The following is a 20,648-nucleotide window of genomic DNA, read 5'->3' as shown; positions in this document are numbered from 1 at the left end:
TTGGCATCTATATTAAAAAATAAAATATAATTTGTTTTTGTCAAATAATATTCGATGAAGTTGAATTTTTTATACAATTTATCTTTACTGTTAAATCTATGAGAGGAATGGTTCAAATTATTGTGTGAGTTCTATATGAGACTCACGAAATAGACTATTAAGGGATAGAAAAATGCTTAGTAACTCAAATTTGTGTGGTTTGAATGGTTCAAATGAATCAAAACGATATTTTTTTTTGAGACATTTGAGTCATTCGGGTCATGAAAATTCGAACTACAAGTATTATTGTAAAGGATATATGGATAGTAGTATGATATGAAGGAGGTATAGAGATAATAAAGGAGTCGAATAGGTGACTGTTTAAGTTTGATTTAAAAATCTTTACGATGTTCAAAATTTATTTAAGTTTATTTATTAAATTTTGAATTGATTTCAAATGAGTTTTTATCAAGTCGAGTTTCCGTAGTTCAGCATTGTTATATAATTTTAAGTTTATCAAATTGAGCCGAACGAATGATTGACTGTTCAAATTTAATTTAAAATAGAAAAATGCTTAGTGCCTTGAATTTGTATGGCCTAAATGTATCAAAATGAGGTGTCAGGTCACTAAGCATTACTGTTTAAAATATATTCAAAATTAACTTATTTACCTACCGAATTGAAACACGAGTTCAACCCGAACGGTCTATAACCCCGAGAAGGGGGACCATTCTCACTATTGTTACAAGTTTGAAATCCTCCCGCCATAATAGAATCATAATCACAGAGAGAAGAGAGGGAAGAGAGATGAAGGAATACCAGCTTCAAACTCCAAAGAAGGAACATCAACGCTCAAAAATTCGCAGATCCAAGTCCATCTCCGAACACTCTAAGAAGCCGCACAGAGTATAATCAAAACCCTAGCTGTCTGCTCTCTCTCTCTCTCTCTCTCTACAAACATATATCTGTGTATTTCAGGTGGATTTAATTTTCAAATCTCTCATTTTGCTACTTTACTGTTGCAGATCAGCCAAAAATGCTTGAATTCTGTATTTACATCGGTTTCAGAGGACTTGGTCGAGTTTTCTTCTATCTCAGAGATTTCCGAGGATAATCAACTCCGTGAATCCGCAGAGGTAAATCCGAATTTCACTTCTCAATTGAATGTTACCTACTCTTTGTGTGATTGATTCATACTTTTGATCGTGTTTTATTCAGTGTTGCTTTAGCGTTTGATCGTTATTGCCTTGTTCAATTTGCAAATTCAATGTTGCTTACTGTTTGATTGACAAACACTGTTTTGATACTAATTTGTTTATTGTTTTGAGAGTGAATTTGAATATGTTTCTGTTTTCTACTCTTTGAGTGATTGATTCATATAGTTTGGTCGTGTTTTATTCACCGTTGCATAGAGTTTGATCATTATTTTTTTTACTTCGCGATTCAATGTTGCTTATTGTTTGATTTACGAGCATTGTTCGGATAGTAATTTGTAAATGTTTTGAGCGTGAATTTGAATACGTTTATGTTTCAGAGCTTCATCGCATCACCGAATCAGGTGATTTCGCCTTCATTGGAGACGTTTTCTCTATCGGATCTCACTCCATTGTCGTCCACTATCACTGTGGACAAGGATGAAGTAGTTGATGTCTCAGTCGGTCATTGCAGATCTGCCAAATCCAAAAAGAGTGTGGACATTGTCTCTGTGGAGGCAGAGGTGGTGGTGAATCATCTCAAACAAGCTCGAATTCAAGTTATGAATTCAACGAGTGCTGATCTCCAATCTAAGAAGCTTTTGAATGCATTAATTGAGGTAGTCATCGAGGAATTCAATGCTTTGCCTGAAGAGAAAGATCGGTTAAGTGAACTTGTTTCCATGAAAACTCGAGTTGTGTTTATGATTTTCTTGCTGTGGATCGTTGCTGTCTCGATGTTTCTTCACTTCAGTTCTCGGGGACAAAGCTCCTTCAGTGAACCTCCACCAACATGACATCTAGTGTGGTGGTCCATCATAAGTTGCTCGTCACCGAGATGGTAAGATTTTTTTCTTGTTCAGCTTACTTGGTTTCGTTTTCTCACCTCAAAATATGCTGCTAAGTTTGGGTAAACTGGTAAACTACTGCCTGACTTTGACATTGCTTTTACACTAGAATTTTGCTCAACATTTGACATCTCTATGCTATAAATTGACAGTGTTCTATTGGTAAAATAGATAATTCATCTGAGTTTGTTGGATCAAGCATTATGAATACCCAAAGCAAAAGGTGTCCTTAGAATTTCTGAATAATTGCATTTTTTTATTATTATCTATCTTTTGCAATCATGTAGCTGACCTCATTTGATGGAACTTAAGATTTGGTTGGTTTTGCGATGCTCAGAAATGAATATTCAAGCTACAAACCAACAATGATTTATATCACATTTCTTACAGAAAAACAGTGACATGCATATGACTTGCATGAGAAAGAAAATTAAGTTCTATATGGTAAATGAGTTGAGGATATATTCCATTCTGTGTCCCATAGCCCTTCCTAAGTGTGATCAATTCAAACCTCTGTACTTCTCTTTTCTGAAATTGGTGCAACATGTATATATGTGTAATCTCAAATTACATTTCTGATGTCCTCATTTCCTTGCCTTTGAGCCGTTGCTAATACATCAATAAGTTTGCTCTAGCATGGTGTTGGAGTTAAAATATTAATGGAAAAAAGCATACTGTTTTGGTTCATTATTATTGGCTGTGACAAACCTACATTGGAATCAGAAGGAAACAAACACAGAGTCATTGCGGAAATTCCTAGTTACAAAGAAATAAAATTGGGCATTGTGACTTGCTGTTCATGATAGCAAGAACTATAATTCTCCTACTCATACAACCAATAAAACTTATTAAGAAAAATATCATCCCCAAGGGATGAAGGAATCCTGGGATTTCTCGCAGCTTGATTTGTAATAAAAACCTTAGGTTCGTTTGAGATAGGTTGTTCTCAAACTGTAAAGCTTGTGACTGGGATGCACACAAACTGGAAGCCCAGCCCTACCCTACGTTCCAATTGCACCAACCAGTTGGTGGGTGTCCACTTGTGATGGCAACATCTCAACATCCTCCACGTGTTAGTGAGTGTCCGCCATTGTTGACAACTTTCTCTTGTCCTCTCATGCGTCAACTCTGTTAATAGACGTTTACCTGTAATAACTGCAGACACCAGTAAGTGATTGCCTTTCTGAGTCACCATGAGTACCATCAGAGGAAGTTAGTAACTCATTCAAAATATATATATATATATATATATATTAGTGGTAACCGTTAAATTATAAAAAATAAAAATAAAAAAATCATTATAACTATGTTGAAGTAATTTAATATTTTATTTTGTAGTATATATAAAATTTGTAAGTCAATTTTATGTTTATAACTTTTTAAATTATTAGTTTAAAAAAATTAAAAATATATATAAATTTATTTAGTGTAATTTTGATAATTTGTAATAAAAAAAAGAAGTTAAATCTAATTAAATGAGGTTACATGAGTTATGATATACCTCTTCTTGTTATGAAAATATGTAAATTTAAAAGCTGTAATTAAGACAAATATACAATTTTATTATTAAATGTGAAGTGAATTGATATTTAACAATAATTGATATGATATTTTTATTATTAATCAAATAATTTAAGTTACATTTCTTTTGGTTTTAATTTCATAACTAAAATTACAATATGAATATAATACACACACGGATTTCTAATTGTTACCAAGAAGAAGAAGGTTTTAGAATATTTCCAACATTTCATCATTTTCTTTTAATTCTTTTAATCTAATTTAATTTTAAATTTGAATAAAAAATTTGATTTGATATGAATTTTTTTTTACTTTTTCATTAAATTTTTATCAATTTTTAAAAAAACTTTCATTCTTATCCCAATTTTTTTTCTTTTCATCATTTTTGATGGAAAAAAATAATAATTTTCAACGTTTCATCTTTTCAAATTTTTATCAAATTATAATTTGATTAAAAAATATTAAGGATTGAAGATTCTCTTAATTAGAATTATAGTGAAATAACATCTTGAAATAGTGAAAGTTTGAATATGTGGCTGGTTGAAATATATAATTTGATTAATTCTCTTCTCATATTTGTATAAAAATTGACACTTAAGACCACATCATTATAAGTCGGATTATGAAAAAAAATTTGAAGTGTCAAACATTCATATGTAAATATCCTACCTATTAAAAAAATAAAAAAATAAAAGAAAAAAAAATGTATAGTATTTGGATATGTGTTTATCAATTTTGTTTTGTGGACATAAATAACTGATGTTTCAATTTAAAAAATTAAAAAGTATAAAAAAAAATAGATTGGATTTTTTGGAGATAATAGAAGCCATCTAACTCCTTTATATACTATTTTAAAATGGACTATTTTAATCACATAAAAAAATAGAACTTATATTTAGATATTATCTCTATATATTATGCTATTATATACAAATATAGCGGTAACAAATTAATTAATATATATGAAAAGTTATACTAAGCTTTCATTTTTCAATTAATTGAATTATGATTAAAAAATTAACAAAAAGCAATAATAGTATAATAGGATAGAAAGATGATAAAAATAAAAAAACATCACGATATTAAAAAGTTTTAAATTTACCTAATTATTCAAAAATCTAATGTTATAGTGAAATCTTGAATTTCCAATAATTTTTTACGTTTTCTATAAAATAAAATGACAATAAAAAATAAAAAATTTGATACTCATTTTTTTTTTTTACTTCAATTTTATGATTTTCATTGAAAAAACAAAATTCGATCAAAATCCTTAGCATAGAATGGACATAGATACTTCGATTGCAACTATCATCACTAATAATTCTTCTCCACCATGTAAATCTATAAATAAACACATAAATTTCACTAAAACTGAAGCCAAAACTAAACCAACAACAGATAAAGAAAATCATACAGGCAAAAAAATAAAATTAAAAAAAAAATCAATTTATGGAGTGGTAGGATATTACCCCCAACAACTTAAATCTCGCCCCGCCTAATCCATCAGTTCTTCCGCCAGTGCCCGCAAAGTCTAGGAGTTGGGATGACTAATCAGATTATTTTTTAAATAAGACTTAAAAATTGAATAATTTGTCCCATTAAGTAATTTAAAATTTTGATAGATATACATCAAAAAAACAGATAATTATATTATTAAATCATAATTCAAATTTAGATATTGTCATATCTTTTTGAAATCCATATCTAAATTCTTATCTTATTTATTTTTGTGTAGTTTCTATTTTTTTTTTCAATTTATTTAAGATGGAATTGTGGGTTTCTATTTTTTTAAATTTAATTTATTTATGATTTCTATTTGTTTTTAATTATTATTATTTAGGTAAGTTATGATATGAGTTAGATATGTAATAAACATGTGAGTTTTATTAATTTAAATTTAAAGCATGATAGTGTGAGATATTTTCAAATTAGATTTGTTTAGATAGACTTCAAAGATTTTTAAAATTTAAAATTAAATATTGAGAGGTGAAAGAAAGATTTTAACTGAATAAATAAAAATCATATTTATTAATTTCATCTGTTTGTATATCTGATTTAATTTTTTTTTTTTTTGTTATGTTATAATATAATATATAAGATATAGATAGATACCTACAACTCTCATAAAAAAATATTATCTGATTTTTAAGGGAGAGAGAAGGAAAGTAAGTGTTAATATTTTCTTTTGGAAATTGATGAGAGAGATTAGGATGAATATATTATGAAATATTTTTGTTATCTTTCTATTTGAAATCTATAAATTAAGGGATAATTATTATTTCCAAAATAATTAAATATGTATGAGATAAGTTGAAAAGGGTGCGTATGGAAGAAGGGTGTGTATGGAAGAAATCAAAAAAAGTTTAGGAGAAGTCAATAAGTATTGAGGTTTTTTTTTTTTTAAATAAAAAAATTAAGAAATTAAGATTGAGATATTGAAACTCCCACAAGGCTTTCCATTTTCCTTATATAAGATATAGATATGGAAAATTCAGGCAAAACCCCTCCATTGGACTTTTGCTTGGTGAAAAAGACAACTCAATTTATCTTACTTCATAAACCTCCTAAGGAGAAAACACATAATTGAGTAAGGATAAAGTAAAATATCCTTCTTCTTTTTTGGGGACAATATTGTCAGAGTAACATGTTACTGCGAACCAAAATAATATGTTACTGTTAGACGTAATATGTTATTGTCAAACAGAGTAACATATCACTGTGAGACAGAATAATATGTTATTGTCAAGCAGAGTAACATGTTACTGTTACTGTTTACATCAATTTCGACGGTAATAATTTTTTTTTTTTATAAAAAATTTCATAGTCAATATAGATCTTATTTATAGATTTTGATGAGGGGATTCTAAAAATACTAATTTTATTAAAAACCGACATTTACATCAAAAATTATATTATATTAAATTTTAATATTTTGATAATAATGGTATGTGTTGGACTTTTCAAGAGAAATTTTTTGTGTTTGTCCTTAATGTATTAAAGTTTTATTATGAGAGAATTTTGATCAAATATATATATATATATATATATATATAAAGAAGCAGAAGAAATTTGAGGTTGGGATTATCCTGGTTTATTTTTTCCCCCTGAATTTTTTATGAGAATTATCCCAGTTACAGGTCTAAACATTTGCACAATCTAGAAGACAAACCTGTGACAATGCAATCAAAATAGGGAATTTCCCAAATTAGACTTGTGTAATTGTATGACATGTAGAGAGAGAGGGTTCAGTGGAGATAGATAAGCAACAGTCTTCTAAGAAATTTGGCAAATCAATAATAGAAGAAGACTAGCCATTATGATTTATTAAACCATAAAACTTCAACTGCCATAGAGAAACCTTGGTTATCGCTATAGTATAATCACCCATTAACAAACGGGTTAGAAGAAATATAATAGAAGTAAAAGTAGTCAAACCTAAGCAGTCAAAAGGTAATTCATCATCAAAGGCAGAATGACTTATATTAATCTACATCCATGTGAGGGAACAATGCATGTGGTCACTTTTCAATTGTGTAATCACAAGCCTTGAAGAGCATAATAGCTGTCATATCAATTGGTTGGATCCTTTGATAATTCACTGGTTAGTCATTGAATATAATGAAAGCATATCAAAGAAAGGTCTCATAGGCTGTTCTTCCATGAAAGTTTGTTGGAAAAGAGATAAGTAGGAATCTCAATGAATTGTTGAAACTGAAGAAAACCACACAGACTCTTAATTTGGAGGTGGTTATCAGAGGCTGCAGATAAGATTCTAATTTCACAATTTAAAATATCATAATGGGGTATGCAGTTTTCTTACCCCAACAAATATTTTAGATGCTAAATAGAACAAATTGAGAGAGAGAGAGAGAGAGAGAGAGAAATGACTTAAAGATGATGATTTTGTGTAATCCACTAAAACTTCGCTTAACTGTACTTAAAGGCAATGATTTGGTGTAATCCACCAAATTCAGGAAAGTAAAAACTGTTTGTTAGTGACTAAGGTTTTCTATAATAATATTATTTTATGTGACACATCCATTAACAGGTTTCTCTGCAAATAGAATTTTCTTATGCAGAAACTCAGGCATTTTTGGGCATCTACGAAATTAAATAATTCTATCTGAAACCCATAGCATTTGAAAGGCACAAGAAAAGGAAAAAGAAAATGTAAGGTACAGAAAATGAATTAAAGGAAGTTTTTTCACACATTAGAAACAAATATGTGGAAGTAATTTCATTTCCCTTGTGTCTAATGCTTGAAGTTGTTTTAGTAGTAACATATAGAGGTATACATATGTGTTACCAATTGTCCCAAAATCTTAAACTAGGAAATGAACCCAACAATGTATATGAAGTTATCCAACACACTCTCTCATTGCTTCCTCATGTGCAACTCCATCTTGCATGTGAAGATGTAAACATCCATACATATAGAGAAAAAAGAATGCAAATGGAGAGATTTGAATGCAAGACCTCCCCTAACCTAATTTTTGAAACAATGTTAGGTCACCAATTGTTCCAAAAGCTTAATTAAGCTATTAGGAAATGAATCCAACAATGTATGTCAAGTTATATTCAACAATCTGCATACACTTGCATATATGCACACATATTTGGATTTTTGGATGCACTCTTAAGTCTAGGATAAGTGCACCCTCATGGAATATGACATGCTCAGGCATGCAAAAACCATTACACTCTCATGATCAACATGCTGATTGTATATGATATGATTCTTTCCTTTATCCTTTAGCTAATCTTAGTGCTTTAGTTTGGATTTTACTTGAATAGCAGAATATTGTGCTTATTGGAAGATTATTAGAATGTTAAAGACATTGCAAGTGTCACTGAAAGTAGGAATATGCCGCTTTTAATTATTGTTGCTTTGTATTATAGCATTGAGAGAGATATATATACTAATAAAAATTATACTTCTTGTGGGTTTTTGCTGTATAAACCAACTACTTGCACCAAAATTATATAAAAACACATAGGTTGCCCTTTTCTTGTGTTCATTTTGATGCAAGCTGATTCAGCATACAAACTTTGCTTGCAAAGCATTTTCTTTCAAGATTTGTCCTGTTTATTATTTTTTTCTTTTTTAAAAGGATGGCCTATTTTAAGTTAGAAAACATTTTATTTATTATTTTTTATTTAGTTATTTGTTTAGATTTTGAATTTTAGTAGGAAAAGAAAAAATAAAAAAAGGAGCATAAAGTATATACTTTTTTTTTTTTTTTGCCCATGTTTTTTTGGTTGGATCCGAACTCAGAAGAAAATGACTACACGTTTTTGTAAAAAATATCCATTTATTTTGTTTAGCTACCAACAAAGCACATATCAAATGATTCAGTCATTCTGCTTTCATTACTATCTAATCAATGATTGGTGCCTGTCACATGCTGCGAAAGAGCATTGGACTGTAGTCCCTGTTACTTACCGAAAGAAAAAAAAAAACAAAAACATAACTCTTACTTTAGAATAGTAGCAATAATACAATCCCATATATAAATATCTAAAAAATATCCAAAATTTTATATTGATGGTTTAGATTGAACCTACCATACAAACTTTAAATATTAACTATAGATATAATATTTCAATTTTTTTTCCAATTCCGTTTCTGGACCATATAATTATTGTTAAAATATTTCTAATCGTTCTTGGTGTTATAAAAGTTGGGAAGCTAACTTAAACCAACCACAAGATTAGTTTGGTGTGATGTGAGGTGAAGTAAAAGAGTTCGGTTTTGTGGGTAATTATTGAATAGTCTTAGAATATTAAAGTAAAAAAAAATTTAGAAGTTGAGAGCTTAATAGTTTAAATACTTTTAAAAACATTTTGAGACCTACATAAATGATGTCTTTGCATGACTAGAGTACTTAGGCAATGTGAAACTTGGCTTCACAAAAATGATCGAAAATAATACAAAATAGTGTGAAGATACAAGAATAAGGTAAAATATACATTTCAGTATAAAAGAGATCTTAACATTATTTTCCCATTTATATAAATTAACGAATTATTGACAAAAAAAGATTAAGTATTATGTGAACTAAAACATTAAAAAGTTAACATAATTATGTCAAATTTGTGTGGTTTAATGTGTTTTCTTCAAATTTCAAATATATGAATTAGATTCATTCTATGTGTGACTCCCACCACACTAAGTTTAAATTTACCATAAATTCAAATTCTAGGTAACTTTTCTAGATATTTTTACTAACTACATAGTATTTTGAAAAAAATGAATATTAATTGAAAAATGACAAATAAAAAACAAAAGTACCTAAAAAAGCTGGTTTCAAAGCCAGCCTTAAAATCCAAAAAAGAAAAATCCATGGAAGGTGAATGCTTGGATTGGCAATCGTTTGACCTTTGTTGGATATGCTGTCTGATTCAGGAGATAAAAGTTACATAATGAAATGGATTGAAAAGAACTTTTATTATTGTTTTTTCCCCCTTTTACCAATAAATTACATTAGCTTATCTCACTAAAAATACTACGAATGGAAGAGTTAATTATTAATAAATAGACAATAGTTTCTGAATTATAAACTCCATATATTGACTTGATTTGTGTGGATTGGATCGATCTTTAAACTGTGACTTGGACATCTTAGGAATAAGATAGTTTGATTATTATACTTGTCCATCTTAGGAATTGTGGAATGCCTAATTAAGATTGGTACAAAAATTTAAAAAAATAAAAATAAATAAGAATTGTAAACCTGACACAGACAAAAATGCAAAATTTATATGGTTCACGGTTCACCCTAAAAATTAGGACTACATCTATATTACTGTGATTTCATTATGATAAAAAAGAATTACAAATAAAATACTATGATAGTCACCCCCAACTATATATACATAAAACTTGAATTACGTGTCACAAATACCAAAATATCCTTATTCCAAAATTTAGGTTAGATCTGAGATCAAGGGATTAATATCATGTATTTATTAATATCCACACTTCCCTAATCATACAATGCCCCATATTAACGATATATGGATGGGAACCAAATCCAACCATATTAGCAACTCAACCCATGTACTCTTTATTCAGAGTGCAAAATGCTATAGAGCCTAAATTTTTTACCAAATAAATGACCAAATGTCTCATATATGTGTGTATCTACTTTTGTGAACTTCACACCCATGCAAGACATTTGATCATTTATTTATTAGAAAAATTGATATTTCTAACAATCCTCCTTCAGAGTACATCTTTTCTCTCTCCCCTTTTAGTGCTTGTAAGAGGAGCTAATTTAAGCCCACTAAATTATTTAGGCCCAATAGCCCAAGATTAGTGGGCCCGAATTTATCGCAAGTCCAAGATTGATGGGCTTGGATTTATCGCCGTCAAACGGGCTGAATGGCTCTAAGCCTCGAAAGGGTTCGGATCCATGAACCTAGAGACTTACTCGGGCCCAGACTCGAAAGGGTATTAAGCAAGCCTAGAGATCCGAGGCACTCGGACTCGAAAGGGTTCGGATCCACGAACCTAGAGGTCCTAAACACTTGGCTTCGAACGGATTCAGACGCAATCTAGAAGTCGCTCCGTTAATGAGTCCCAGAACACTTGTGGGCTCGGAGCTTTCCGGGATCTACGCACCAGAACCATGGGCGTAATGGAGTTCGAACAAAGGACCCGATCCCGAGGACGGTGAGTGGAGATAAATTCACTCTTCGGTTAAACTAGCCTATACCCGGGTCGAGGTGGCACGACCCCGGGGGTCCATGAGACTCGGCAATATTTTTGCGGCAGGACGTCCTCTGGGACTACCCCTGACCCTTTGGGATGATTGGGGATCATTGGTTAGGTGTGGCTAAGAAGAAGGGTTCGCCGAGGGATTGATCTCCTCTTCGGGGTTTTCTCATCCTCGGAGAAGTCACCTCCTCGGAGAAGTCACCTCCTCGGAGAGGTCACCTCCTCGGACAAGGTGGTTAGAGAAAATATCTCCCATGTGCCTTGCACATGGGCTCCATCCTACATCATGAGGTGCCTATAAATAGCACCCACCCATAGCTTTACAGGGGATGGATTTTGGAGATTTTTAACTCTTGGGAAAGAACTAATTTCCCTTCTCCATTATCAACCTTGAGAGTGAAAGTGGGAGATCCATGGGAGAGCCTTGCCATTATTCTATTCTCTAGCCATTTTGCCTTCTTCTTCACCCAATCTCTTATCTCCATCATCTCCTTTGTTGTTGTGTTCCTAAGTTGAGATTATTGAAGAATCTAAGCCTCTCAATCATATTCTAGAGAATTCGAAGTTGTTCTTCAAGGATCTTCGAAGATCTTCGAATTTTCTAACTCTTTTCTTGAACCCTCTCCTACATTTTTGGCGACTCTGCTGGGGAGGCGGATTGGTTAATGGTCTCAACGAGATCTGGAATCCACACAACTCCAACAAGGATGGCGGGAGAAGATGAAGTTCACCAACAAGGATCCTCTAATGGTGGTGATGACAGAACCATGACTCCAGATCAACCACTTTTGCTTGAAGCCATTCAAGGACTTCAGAATACTCAGCAAGAGATTCTTACCACTCTTCAGAATCTCACTCACACCATGTTGGTGATGAGTTCTAACTTTGCACCGGCGCCAAACGGAAATCAAACTGGTGGTGGAGTTATTCCCGCCGGAGCGCAAAATCAAATCCAAGGAGAAGTAGGCCCCAATCAGCCTATGGCTCATGGCAACACGGCCACAGTAACACATGCTCAAACCACAGTAGGCGGCAGCAGTTTGCCCATGCCCGGGCTCCATGGCGTGCCGAGCCAAGATCCAATGGTGACTAGGGGAGTTTCTGGTGTAATGAATGGCGCTCCAACGACTGCTGGTGTCCAGGAAAACATAAGGAGCATGATGGCGCAAAAGGGAGCTATGCCCGTACCTAATCTTGTTACGCCACCAGTGAATGTTACCCAAGCACCAAGCGGGCCTCCTTTGGTGCCGACAACAAATCTGCAAGCACAACCCGGTGTAGCGGCGCCGTACGGTGGACTTTACGGACCTCAATTCAATATCCCATCACCAACTGGCTTGTCTATAGGCGCTGATGGCCAGTATCGTCAAATGTCCTCACCAATGATGAATTCGCAGCACCAGAATGGCCAAGACGCCCCTAGCTCAGTCTTCGGGTACATAAGCCAAGTCCGGGGAATACCACCATCAAACTCTCTCCCTCAACAGTTTCTCACTCTCGCCGATGTGCAGGCCATGTTCGATCTCGAACGGGGGAAGAGGACCTTACCCTCTTTGCCTGATCCAGACGTCAAGCCGCCTTACCCCATTGAGATGCTGAGCTATCCATACCCTGAGGGATATACAGTGCCGAAGTTCATCAAGTTCGACGGCAAACAAGGAAATGCCCGAGAACATGTTGTGCGATTCATCGAGACTCTAGGTATTCATGGTTCAAACCACGTCCTCCGACTGAGAGAATTCTCTAAGTCCCTCACCGACCGAGCATATAGTTGGTATGTTAATTTGGCCCCAAACTCTGTCCGAAGTTGGGAGGAAATGGTTAACAAATTCCACTCTAAGTTCTTTCAAGTGGCGGAGAAGGTGACCACACTTACATTGTGTAAAGAGAAGCAACAAGAAAGTGAAGACATCCTTGACTACGTCAAAAGGTTTCAGGACAAGGCCGTGGATTGTCATGAAGCAGTTGAGGAGAGTTATCTGGTTCAAATTTGTCTAGAAGGGGCATTGAGCAGGTACAAAATGTTTCTAGTTAACCACAAGCTACCCACCTTCTCGGCATTAATAGAAGCAGCTCGGAACATTAGCATTCCTCAGGCTCAGGAGTCCGGATTTAAAGCCAGTTACAAGACTAGTTTCAAGTCATCTCGTGGACCTATCGTTGCTGCTGCCTCTGCCCCGGATACCCGAAATTCACAAGGAGGAGGTCATAGAGGCCAGAAAAGAAAGCAATATAATGGTGAAAAGGGGAATGTTTCTTATCCATGTGGAATCGAGGAAGTGAAAGCTCTAGTTAAGGAATGGGTGGCTGACGGAGAGCTAAAATTGCCTTATGTTGAAGAAATGCCATCAAAAAAGGACCGTGAGAGCCCTGAATTTTGTGTCTACCATCGTACATTGAAACATCCAACAGAGAAGTGTTGGACTCTCAGGAAAATCTTCAGAGATAAAGTCGAGGCAGACGAATTGAGGTTCAAAAAGCGAGGGACTCAAGACATCCGAGAACAACCATATCCTCAACACCGAGACAAGGGCAAGAATGTTGCTATGATAGCTTATGAAGGCCCAATGATCGAGGCTATCGCTAATCTCGATGACGATGACTGTTATCTGGACGACATCCTCGAGCCAGAGGGTGAGCAAGTTTACTATGGAAATGCTCCCTTTGATCCAGAAGGAGGAGAAGAATACTATGGAAGAGGAGGACACCATGTTTATGTGGCATCTTATTTTGAGGAGACCGAGGAGATGGTTAACTACGAGCCTCCAAGAGTGGAAAAAGATCCGGATCACTATGCCAAAACCCTGCAAGACTGTGTAAAGTTCAAGCAGTTCTTTGACCAGCTTGGACTTTCCAGGGAGGCAAGAACGGAAATCACCAAGTCTATCATTAATATAGCCGAGGCACACCATGAGGAATGCATGTCGACTGAGGGGTCTATCCCGAGGAAGGCAAAAGAGCAATCTAGTGCCATTACTTTCTCCGAGGCTGATCGGAAGTACCCTTTTTCTCACAATCGCCCGCTTTATGTGACTACTTTTATTAACGGGGTTGAGTTCAAAAGGGCCTTTCTAGATAGTGGAGCCTCTATCAACATTATGACTCGCGCTACTCTAGAAAAAGCCGGAATCCCTGAAGAACGCATTGTGAAGCAGCCGATAGTCATCACTGGCTTCGGTGGAGAAAGGAGAGTTACTATCGGATGCGTAACAGTTGATTTAGCCGTTGGAGAAATTCGCTCGGCCACCAAGTTCCATATTATCGATTCTGAAGCAAATTATCACATCATTCTAGGGAGGACCTGGATGCATAGATATGGGGCTGTACCATCAAGTTATCATCAGTGTGTTAAGGCTAAATGGGGAAAGAAGACGGTGACAATTCAGGCTACAGAAAGGCCGTTCGAGATCCATGAAGCTCATTATTCTGATGCCATCTACTTCACCGAACTGGCTGTCGAAGAAGTTCCCACCACTTCTAAGCCTCGAGGGGTCAAAATTCCTCGTTGGGAGGATATCAAAGATGACAAGGAGCCGATGACAGAATCAAGTAAGCAGACGATGTCTAGACGAGAAAGCCCGCCTATTCCTCGGAAGGTGATGAAAGTTCGAGAAGGAGGCAAGATGGTGTACTATTTATGAAGGTGCGGGGAGTCGGTTTCTTCAGTCACCGACTCCGAGTCAAAAGAAGAGCCTCCTGACAATGATATAGTAATAAAGCCTGAAGTGGCTCCAGAATGTATGCAAGATGGGCCGAAGCCTCAGCCCGAACAACTTATTGAAATAGATCTGAGTGATGGACAAGATGCACCGAGGCCGGTATTCGTAAGTTCGAGCCTTAGCCCAGAGAAGCGGGAACAGTTGTTAAAGTTGATAAGCCGATACTCAGATGTGTTTGCTTGGTCATATAAGGAAATGCCCGGACTAGATCCTGACCTAGTCTCCCACTATCTTGATGTATTCCCAAACTCCAAGCCAATTAAGCAAGCTGCTCGAAAATATCATCCAGATCTCGAAGAGAAGATTAAGGAGGAGATTGAAAAACTTCAACAGGCTGGTTTCATCCGGCCAATACAGTACCCCACGTGGTTAGCAAACATCGTGCCAGTAAAGAAGAAGAATGGCCAAATCAGAGTATGTGTAGACTTTCGAGATTTGAACAAATCTTGCCCGAAGGATGAATTCCCTCTTCCTCACATCGATACCCTCGTGGATACTACCTCGGGACACCAGATGTTCTCATTCATGGATGGATTCAGTGGATACAATCAGATTAAGATGGCTGAAGAGGACGCAGAAAAGACTGCTTTTAGAACACCTCTCGGAAACTTCTTCTATACAGTCATGCCTTTCGGACTCAAGAATGCCGGTGCAACTTACCAAAGGGCTATGACTGCAATCTTTCATGACATGATCCATCATGAGGTGGAAGATTATGTTGATGATCTAGTGGTGAAATCCAAGAAAGAAGAAGACCATCTCCGAGACCTTGAGAAGGTATTCAAGAGGTGCCAGAAATTCAAAATGAGGATGAATCCTCTCAAATGTGCTTTCGGGGTGACGGCCGGGAAGTTCCTCGGGTTTCTTGTACACAGACATGGTATCGAGGCAGATGAAGACAAGGTCAAATCTATCAGAGCAATGCCTCCCCCGCATTCTCAGAAGGAGTTAAAGAAGTTCCTCGGGAAGGTGTCTTATATTCGGAGGTTTATCCCAGCACTGGCAGAGATCTCTGCGCCTTTCGGCTCTTTGTTAAAAGGAGATGCCAAGTTCGAGTGGAACCAAGAACACCAAAAGGCCTTTGAGAGAATCAAGGCGGCCTTAACCTCGCCTCAGACCATGATAGCCCCGCAGCCCGGGGTCCCTCTAATGTTGTACTTAACTTCAACTCCCAAGTCCATAGGGGCATTATTGGTCCAAGATATAGATGGAGTAGAACGCCCGGTGTATTACATCAGCCGGAAGATTCGAGGAGCAGAAGTCCGATATACTCCAGTAGAGAGGCATTGTTTAGCTTTGGTATTCACTGCCCAAAAGCTCAGACATTACTTTTTAGCACACCAGATTCAGATTGTTACTAGAAGCGATCCAATCCGATACCTCCTCAGCAAGCCTGCTCTAACCGGGAAGGTGGCAAGATGGTTGTTAGCATTGGGTGAATTCGAGATCACATGTGTAGCCCCCAAGGCGATCAAAAGTCAAGCCTTAGCTGATCTCCTTGCCCAATTTCCAAGTGGTGACTATGAACCAGTGAATGAAGAATTAAGAGGAGAGGTGCACGCAGCTATGGCTTCCGAGGAAAGCTTCTGGACATTGAGCTTTGACGGAGCAGCAGCCGGAGGGAAGGGAGGAACCGGGATAGTCCTTACAAGCAAAAGTGGGGAAAAGTTATATTTGTCTTATAAACTGGATTTCCATTGTTCGAATAACGAAGCCGAGTATGAGGCTCTTATTTTAGGCTTGATAGCAGCTGAGAAGCACAATATCAAGAAGATTCGGATCCGGGGGGACTCAAAGCTGATAGTGAAGCAAGTTTCAGGACAGTTCGTCTTAAAGGAGCCTGCCTTGGCCACATATCGAACAACAGTCCAAAGGCTTCTTGACAAATTTCAGAAGGTCGAAATAGAGCATGTGCCTCGCTCCGACAACAAGTTTTCAGATGCCCTCGCAACATTAGGGGCAAGAGTTGACATTCCAGAGGAAGAGGCAACAATTGTTATCAAGAAGAGAACAGAACCTTCAATAATACCCGAAGACAAAGGCCTTCCGGAGGACTGGAGAGGAGAAGTCCTCGAGCAACTCAAAAGCAAAGTTGGAAAACTGACTATGGCCAAGCTTGCCCAATTCACAATTATTCAAGGTGAACTTTACTTCCGAGGAGGTACCGGATTCCTAGCCCGGTGTGTTGGCCAACAAGAAGCGAGCTTCCGACTACAACAGATCCACGAAAAGTCTTGCGGAGATGGGGATATCAGTCTGTACAGAAGAATCCAAAGACAAGGTTATTATTGGCCCGAGATGGAGAAGGACTCGAATCAATTACAGAAGGAATGCCCCAAGTGTCAGTCATACATCCGGGAGGATGAGAGTTGCTTTGAAATTGATACCCTTGACTGGAGGCAAGTCTACATTGACTATCTCAAAGAGGGAACACTACCTGAGAGCCCGAGGGACATTGCACACCTCAAGAGGAGAGCGAGGCGGTACTTTCTTGATCAGGACAAGCTTTACAGAAGAAGTATTGAGGGCACTCCCCTGAGGTGTCTCTCCAAGGAGGAGTCAGATCTAGTCCTCGGAAGAGCCCACGAGATTGAACATCAATGAGGGGCTCGGCTGTTCGAACAACTTATACACCTTGGGTATTACTGGCCGACCATGGAGTCAGATGCATCCCATCACGTGAAGAGGTGCCAGACTTGTCAGAAACACGGAAATTTGATCCATGCTCCAGCTGTAGACCTGCATAGTATCCGAACGCCATGGCCGTTCCATACCTGGGCTTTTGATCTGATAGGGCCCATCTCCACATCTTCTAAGGGGTACAAGTGGATTCTCGCAGCCACAGAATTGAGTACAAAGTGGGTCGAAGCAATTCCTCTGAAGAACGCTACGGGGCCTGCAGTTGCGAACTTCATCAAGGAGAATATCATTTGCCGATTTGGAGTACCAAACACCATCCTCTCGGATAACGGCACTCCCTTCATAAACAAATATGTGAAGAGCCTCCTAGAGACTTACCAAGTGAAACATCACAAATCCACACCCTACTATCCAAAAGGGAATGGGCAGGCGGAAGCCACAAACAAGACACTGATAAGGATTCTGAGCAAGATGATGGATGAGTTTGGGGGGACTTGGTCCGAACAGTTGATAGTAGCCCTATGGGCGTATCGCACTTCGAAGAGAAAGCCAACTCAAGCAACTCCTTACTCCCTTGTGTATGGGTCCGAGGCAGTGTTACCTATAGAGTTGGAAACGCCATCCGCTCGAATGGCTCTCGCCTCGGGGATGGTATTGGAGCCTCGAACCACCAGATTGGAAGCATTAGAGGAAAAGCATGACAGAGCTACAAAAGTCATGGAAAGGTATCATGAGTCCATCGCCCGAGCCTATAACCAGACTGTGATACCAAGGAAGTTTGAAGAAGGTGATCTAGTATGGAAGATTGTAGACCCAATCATGCGAGGACAGCCTTTGCCCAAGTTTTCTCCAAAATGGGAAGGGCCCTACAAGGTGGTTCGGGCGAGCTCAAGCGGGTACTACAAACTTGTAAGGGTTGAAGACGGCTTCCGAACTGGCCCGCTCAATGCAAAGTTTATCAAGCATTACTACCCATAGTTGGACTCATCTATGTTGAAATTCATTTTCACTTTCTTACTTTGTCTAAAAGTTGTATTTCCCTTACGTTATGAAGAAGCTGGTTTTCTCTATGGTGCATGTTTTATCCCATCACTTACAGTGAATCTATTATACTTTCGTCAAGAAAGTTGAAGAACTAATGAGAATATTTCAGCTTTTATATGTGCATATGATTGTTCTTTCCATTGTATCATTCGAAATAAATATTTTATCAAGTAGAATGAGAAAACAATGCGAAAATATCCAAACAACAAAAATTTTGTCATTTCATTGCATTGTCCTAGATAAAACATTTTTATCGAAAGGGGCAAGAAAGTAATGATAAAAAAAAAAAAACTCAATCTTTCCTAAAGACACCCTCGAAGAAGCTGCCCGTCATATCTACATCTGGAGGACAAACAGTAGAGTGTGCCTCTAGAGTCTCCAAGGCCCGAGCATAACCCGACTCAAGTTCACGAAGAGTCATCTTTATCTCATCTATAGAGGTGCGATAAGAGGCAAGCACAGACATAAGTTCCAGCTGATGACTGGCGTTCGAAGCTATATCCAGGCGCTTCCGAAGCCATGATAAGTCCACTTGGTGACGCTCCATGTCAGAGATCCCCTGATACGCCGTCTCGACTACTTTCCCATTAAGGTCACACAACCGTTGCCTGTCCAAGCTATATAAGATAGTGGCAAAAGACTCGAGAAGAGCAGTCTGAATGAGTGGACACTGGCAAGCAAATGAAGCAAAGGTCTCCGGGTAACTTGAATGCACAAGCTGTAGAACTGAAGCAAACTCAGGAGCTACCCAATAATGGAGAAATGATACTTTGCCAGAAGCTGAAGGAGGAATTGGGGCCGGAAAGTTGCTAGTCTCAGGAATCTCCCCAATGTCTATCGGGTTAGATGAACCACCCGGAGGGGTAACTCCCGGCAGAGGTCCCGAGCCTGAGAATGCCGAACGATAAGGGGAAAGACCAAAAGCATCACTATCAATGTGGAAATCACTAAGATTCAGATCCAAAATATTCGAAGGCACTGGCGATGAAGAACCTCTGGCAGTCGTCTCAAAGGCAGGTGTCCCCCATTGAGAAGGAGAACCGTGAGGAGTTACAAAGAGAGTCGGAGTAGAGCCCGAGGCAGGTGAAGGCAGGACCCCGGTAGCAGCTAACACTGGAGCAGAGTCCGAGGCAGGTGAAGGCAGGACCCCGGTAGCAGCTAACACTGGAGCAGAGTCTGAGGTAGGTGAAGGCAAGACCCCGTTAGCAGCTAACACTGAAGAAAAGATAAGAAGGCCTTATTAGAGGTAGGGAACAGGAAAGTCATTTAAGTAAAGATTTCTCACAGATATAAGTAAATGACAAACTTCAGAAAGAAAGATTACCAGAGGGAGAATCAATATGCAAAGCAGGGGCAACTGAAGGACTCCTAGCATCAACAAAGTCACTTGGTCGTGTAGAGACCACCTGATCGATCTCAATGTCTGATGAAGCCTGAACAGTAGCAGTCATCCCTGAAGAAGGAAGGAGGGCCGGAGGATGAGAATCACCATAAGTGCCAGAGCGAGTCTCAGAGATCTCTAGCACATCCACCTCCACACCATTCCCAGAGGCGCACCTCATCTCTACATCGCCTCTAGAAGCATGGCCCGCGACATCAATTTCTGTGGCATCAGTCCCTCCAGCAATCTCAACATCAGAACGGTGAGCCCCAATAAACTCGTCACCAAGGTAGTGCTCCTCCTCAGCTACGGTAGGGCGATGACGTGTGCGTGGAATAAGGTCACAAAAATGATCGGAGGACTCAGCCTCATCATCATCGTCATCTATAACTGCTATACGAGGGGTGCACATCTTCACAAGTCTTGCAGACAAAGGGAGGGTGTCGTCCAAGTCTGAGTCCGGCCTGGGGGAGGCAGCATGGCCAGGAGCCACGGTACCGAGAACGTCAACAACCGCAGGATCCTACACAACATGGGCAAATAAAAGTTTTCATTTTAGAAGGTATAGTCGCAAGAAGGAAAGTAGCTTCAAATCAAGAATTT

At 37.7% G+C, this 20,648-nt stretch overlaps 2 protein-coding genes across 3 annotated transcripts; one reads left to right on the top strand and one right to left on the bottom strand.

The window, feature by feature from the left end:
• The first annotated feature begins 711 nt into the window (after positions 1-711).
• LOC114308320 (uncharacterized) lies at positions 712-2,282 on the top strand. 2 transcript variants are annotated; one of them, XR_003645439.2, is made up of 3 exons: positions 712-905; positions 1,005-1,115; positions 1,514-2,282. XR_003645439.2 is itself a non-coding variant. In XM_028253887.2 (3 exons), exons 1-3 carry the CDS (start codon positions 787-789, stop codon positions 1,967-1,969), a joined length of 666 nt encoding a protein of 221 aa, XP_028109688.1. In that variant the 5' UTR covers positions 715-786; the 3' UTR covers positions 1,970-2,282. The 2 variants fall into 2 exon arrangements, 1 of the variants encoding a protein (XP_028109688.1); XM_028253887.2 differs by having other exon boundaries at positions 715-885.
• Positions 2,283-7,183: 4,901 nt separating this feature from the next.
• Positions 7,184-20,311, bottom strand: LOC145795094 (uncharacterized). The gene is made up of 3 exons (XM_082877898.1): positions 19,989-20,311; positions 19,061-19,879; positions 7,184-7,299 (listed from the first exon to the last, which is right to left on the bottom strand). The coding sequence occupies exons 1-3, from the start codon at positions 20,224-20,226 to the stop codon at positions 7,184-7,186; spliced, it is 1,173 nt and encodes a 390-aa protein (XP_082734024.1). The 5' UTR covers positions 20,227-20,311.
• Positions 20,312-20,648: the final 337 nt, after the last annotated feature.

Source organism: Camellia sinensis, chromosome 7, assembly GCF_055761805.1.
Source record: "Camellia sinensis isolate YWXY chromosome 7, ASM5576180v1, whole genome shotgun sequence".
In the NCBI taxonomy this organism is placed as follows: Eukaryota; Viridiplantae; Streptophyta; class Magnoliopsida; order Ericales; family Theaceae; genus Camellia; species Camellia sinensis.
This window is presented reverse-complemented; position numbering and strand designations above follow the sequence as displayed.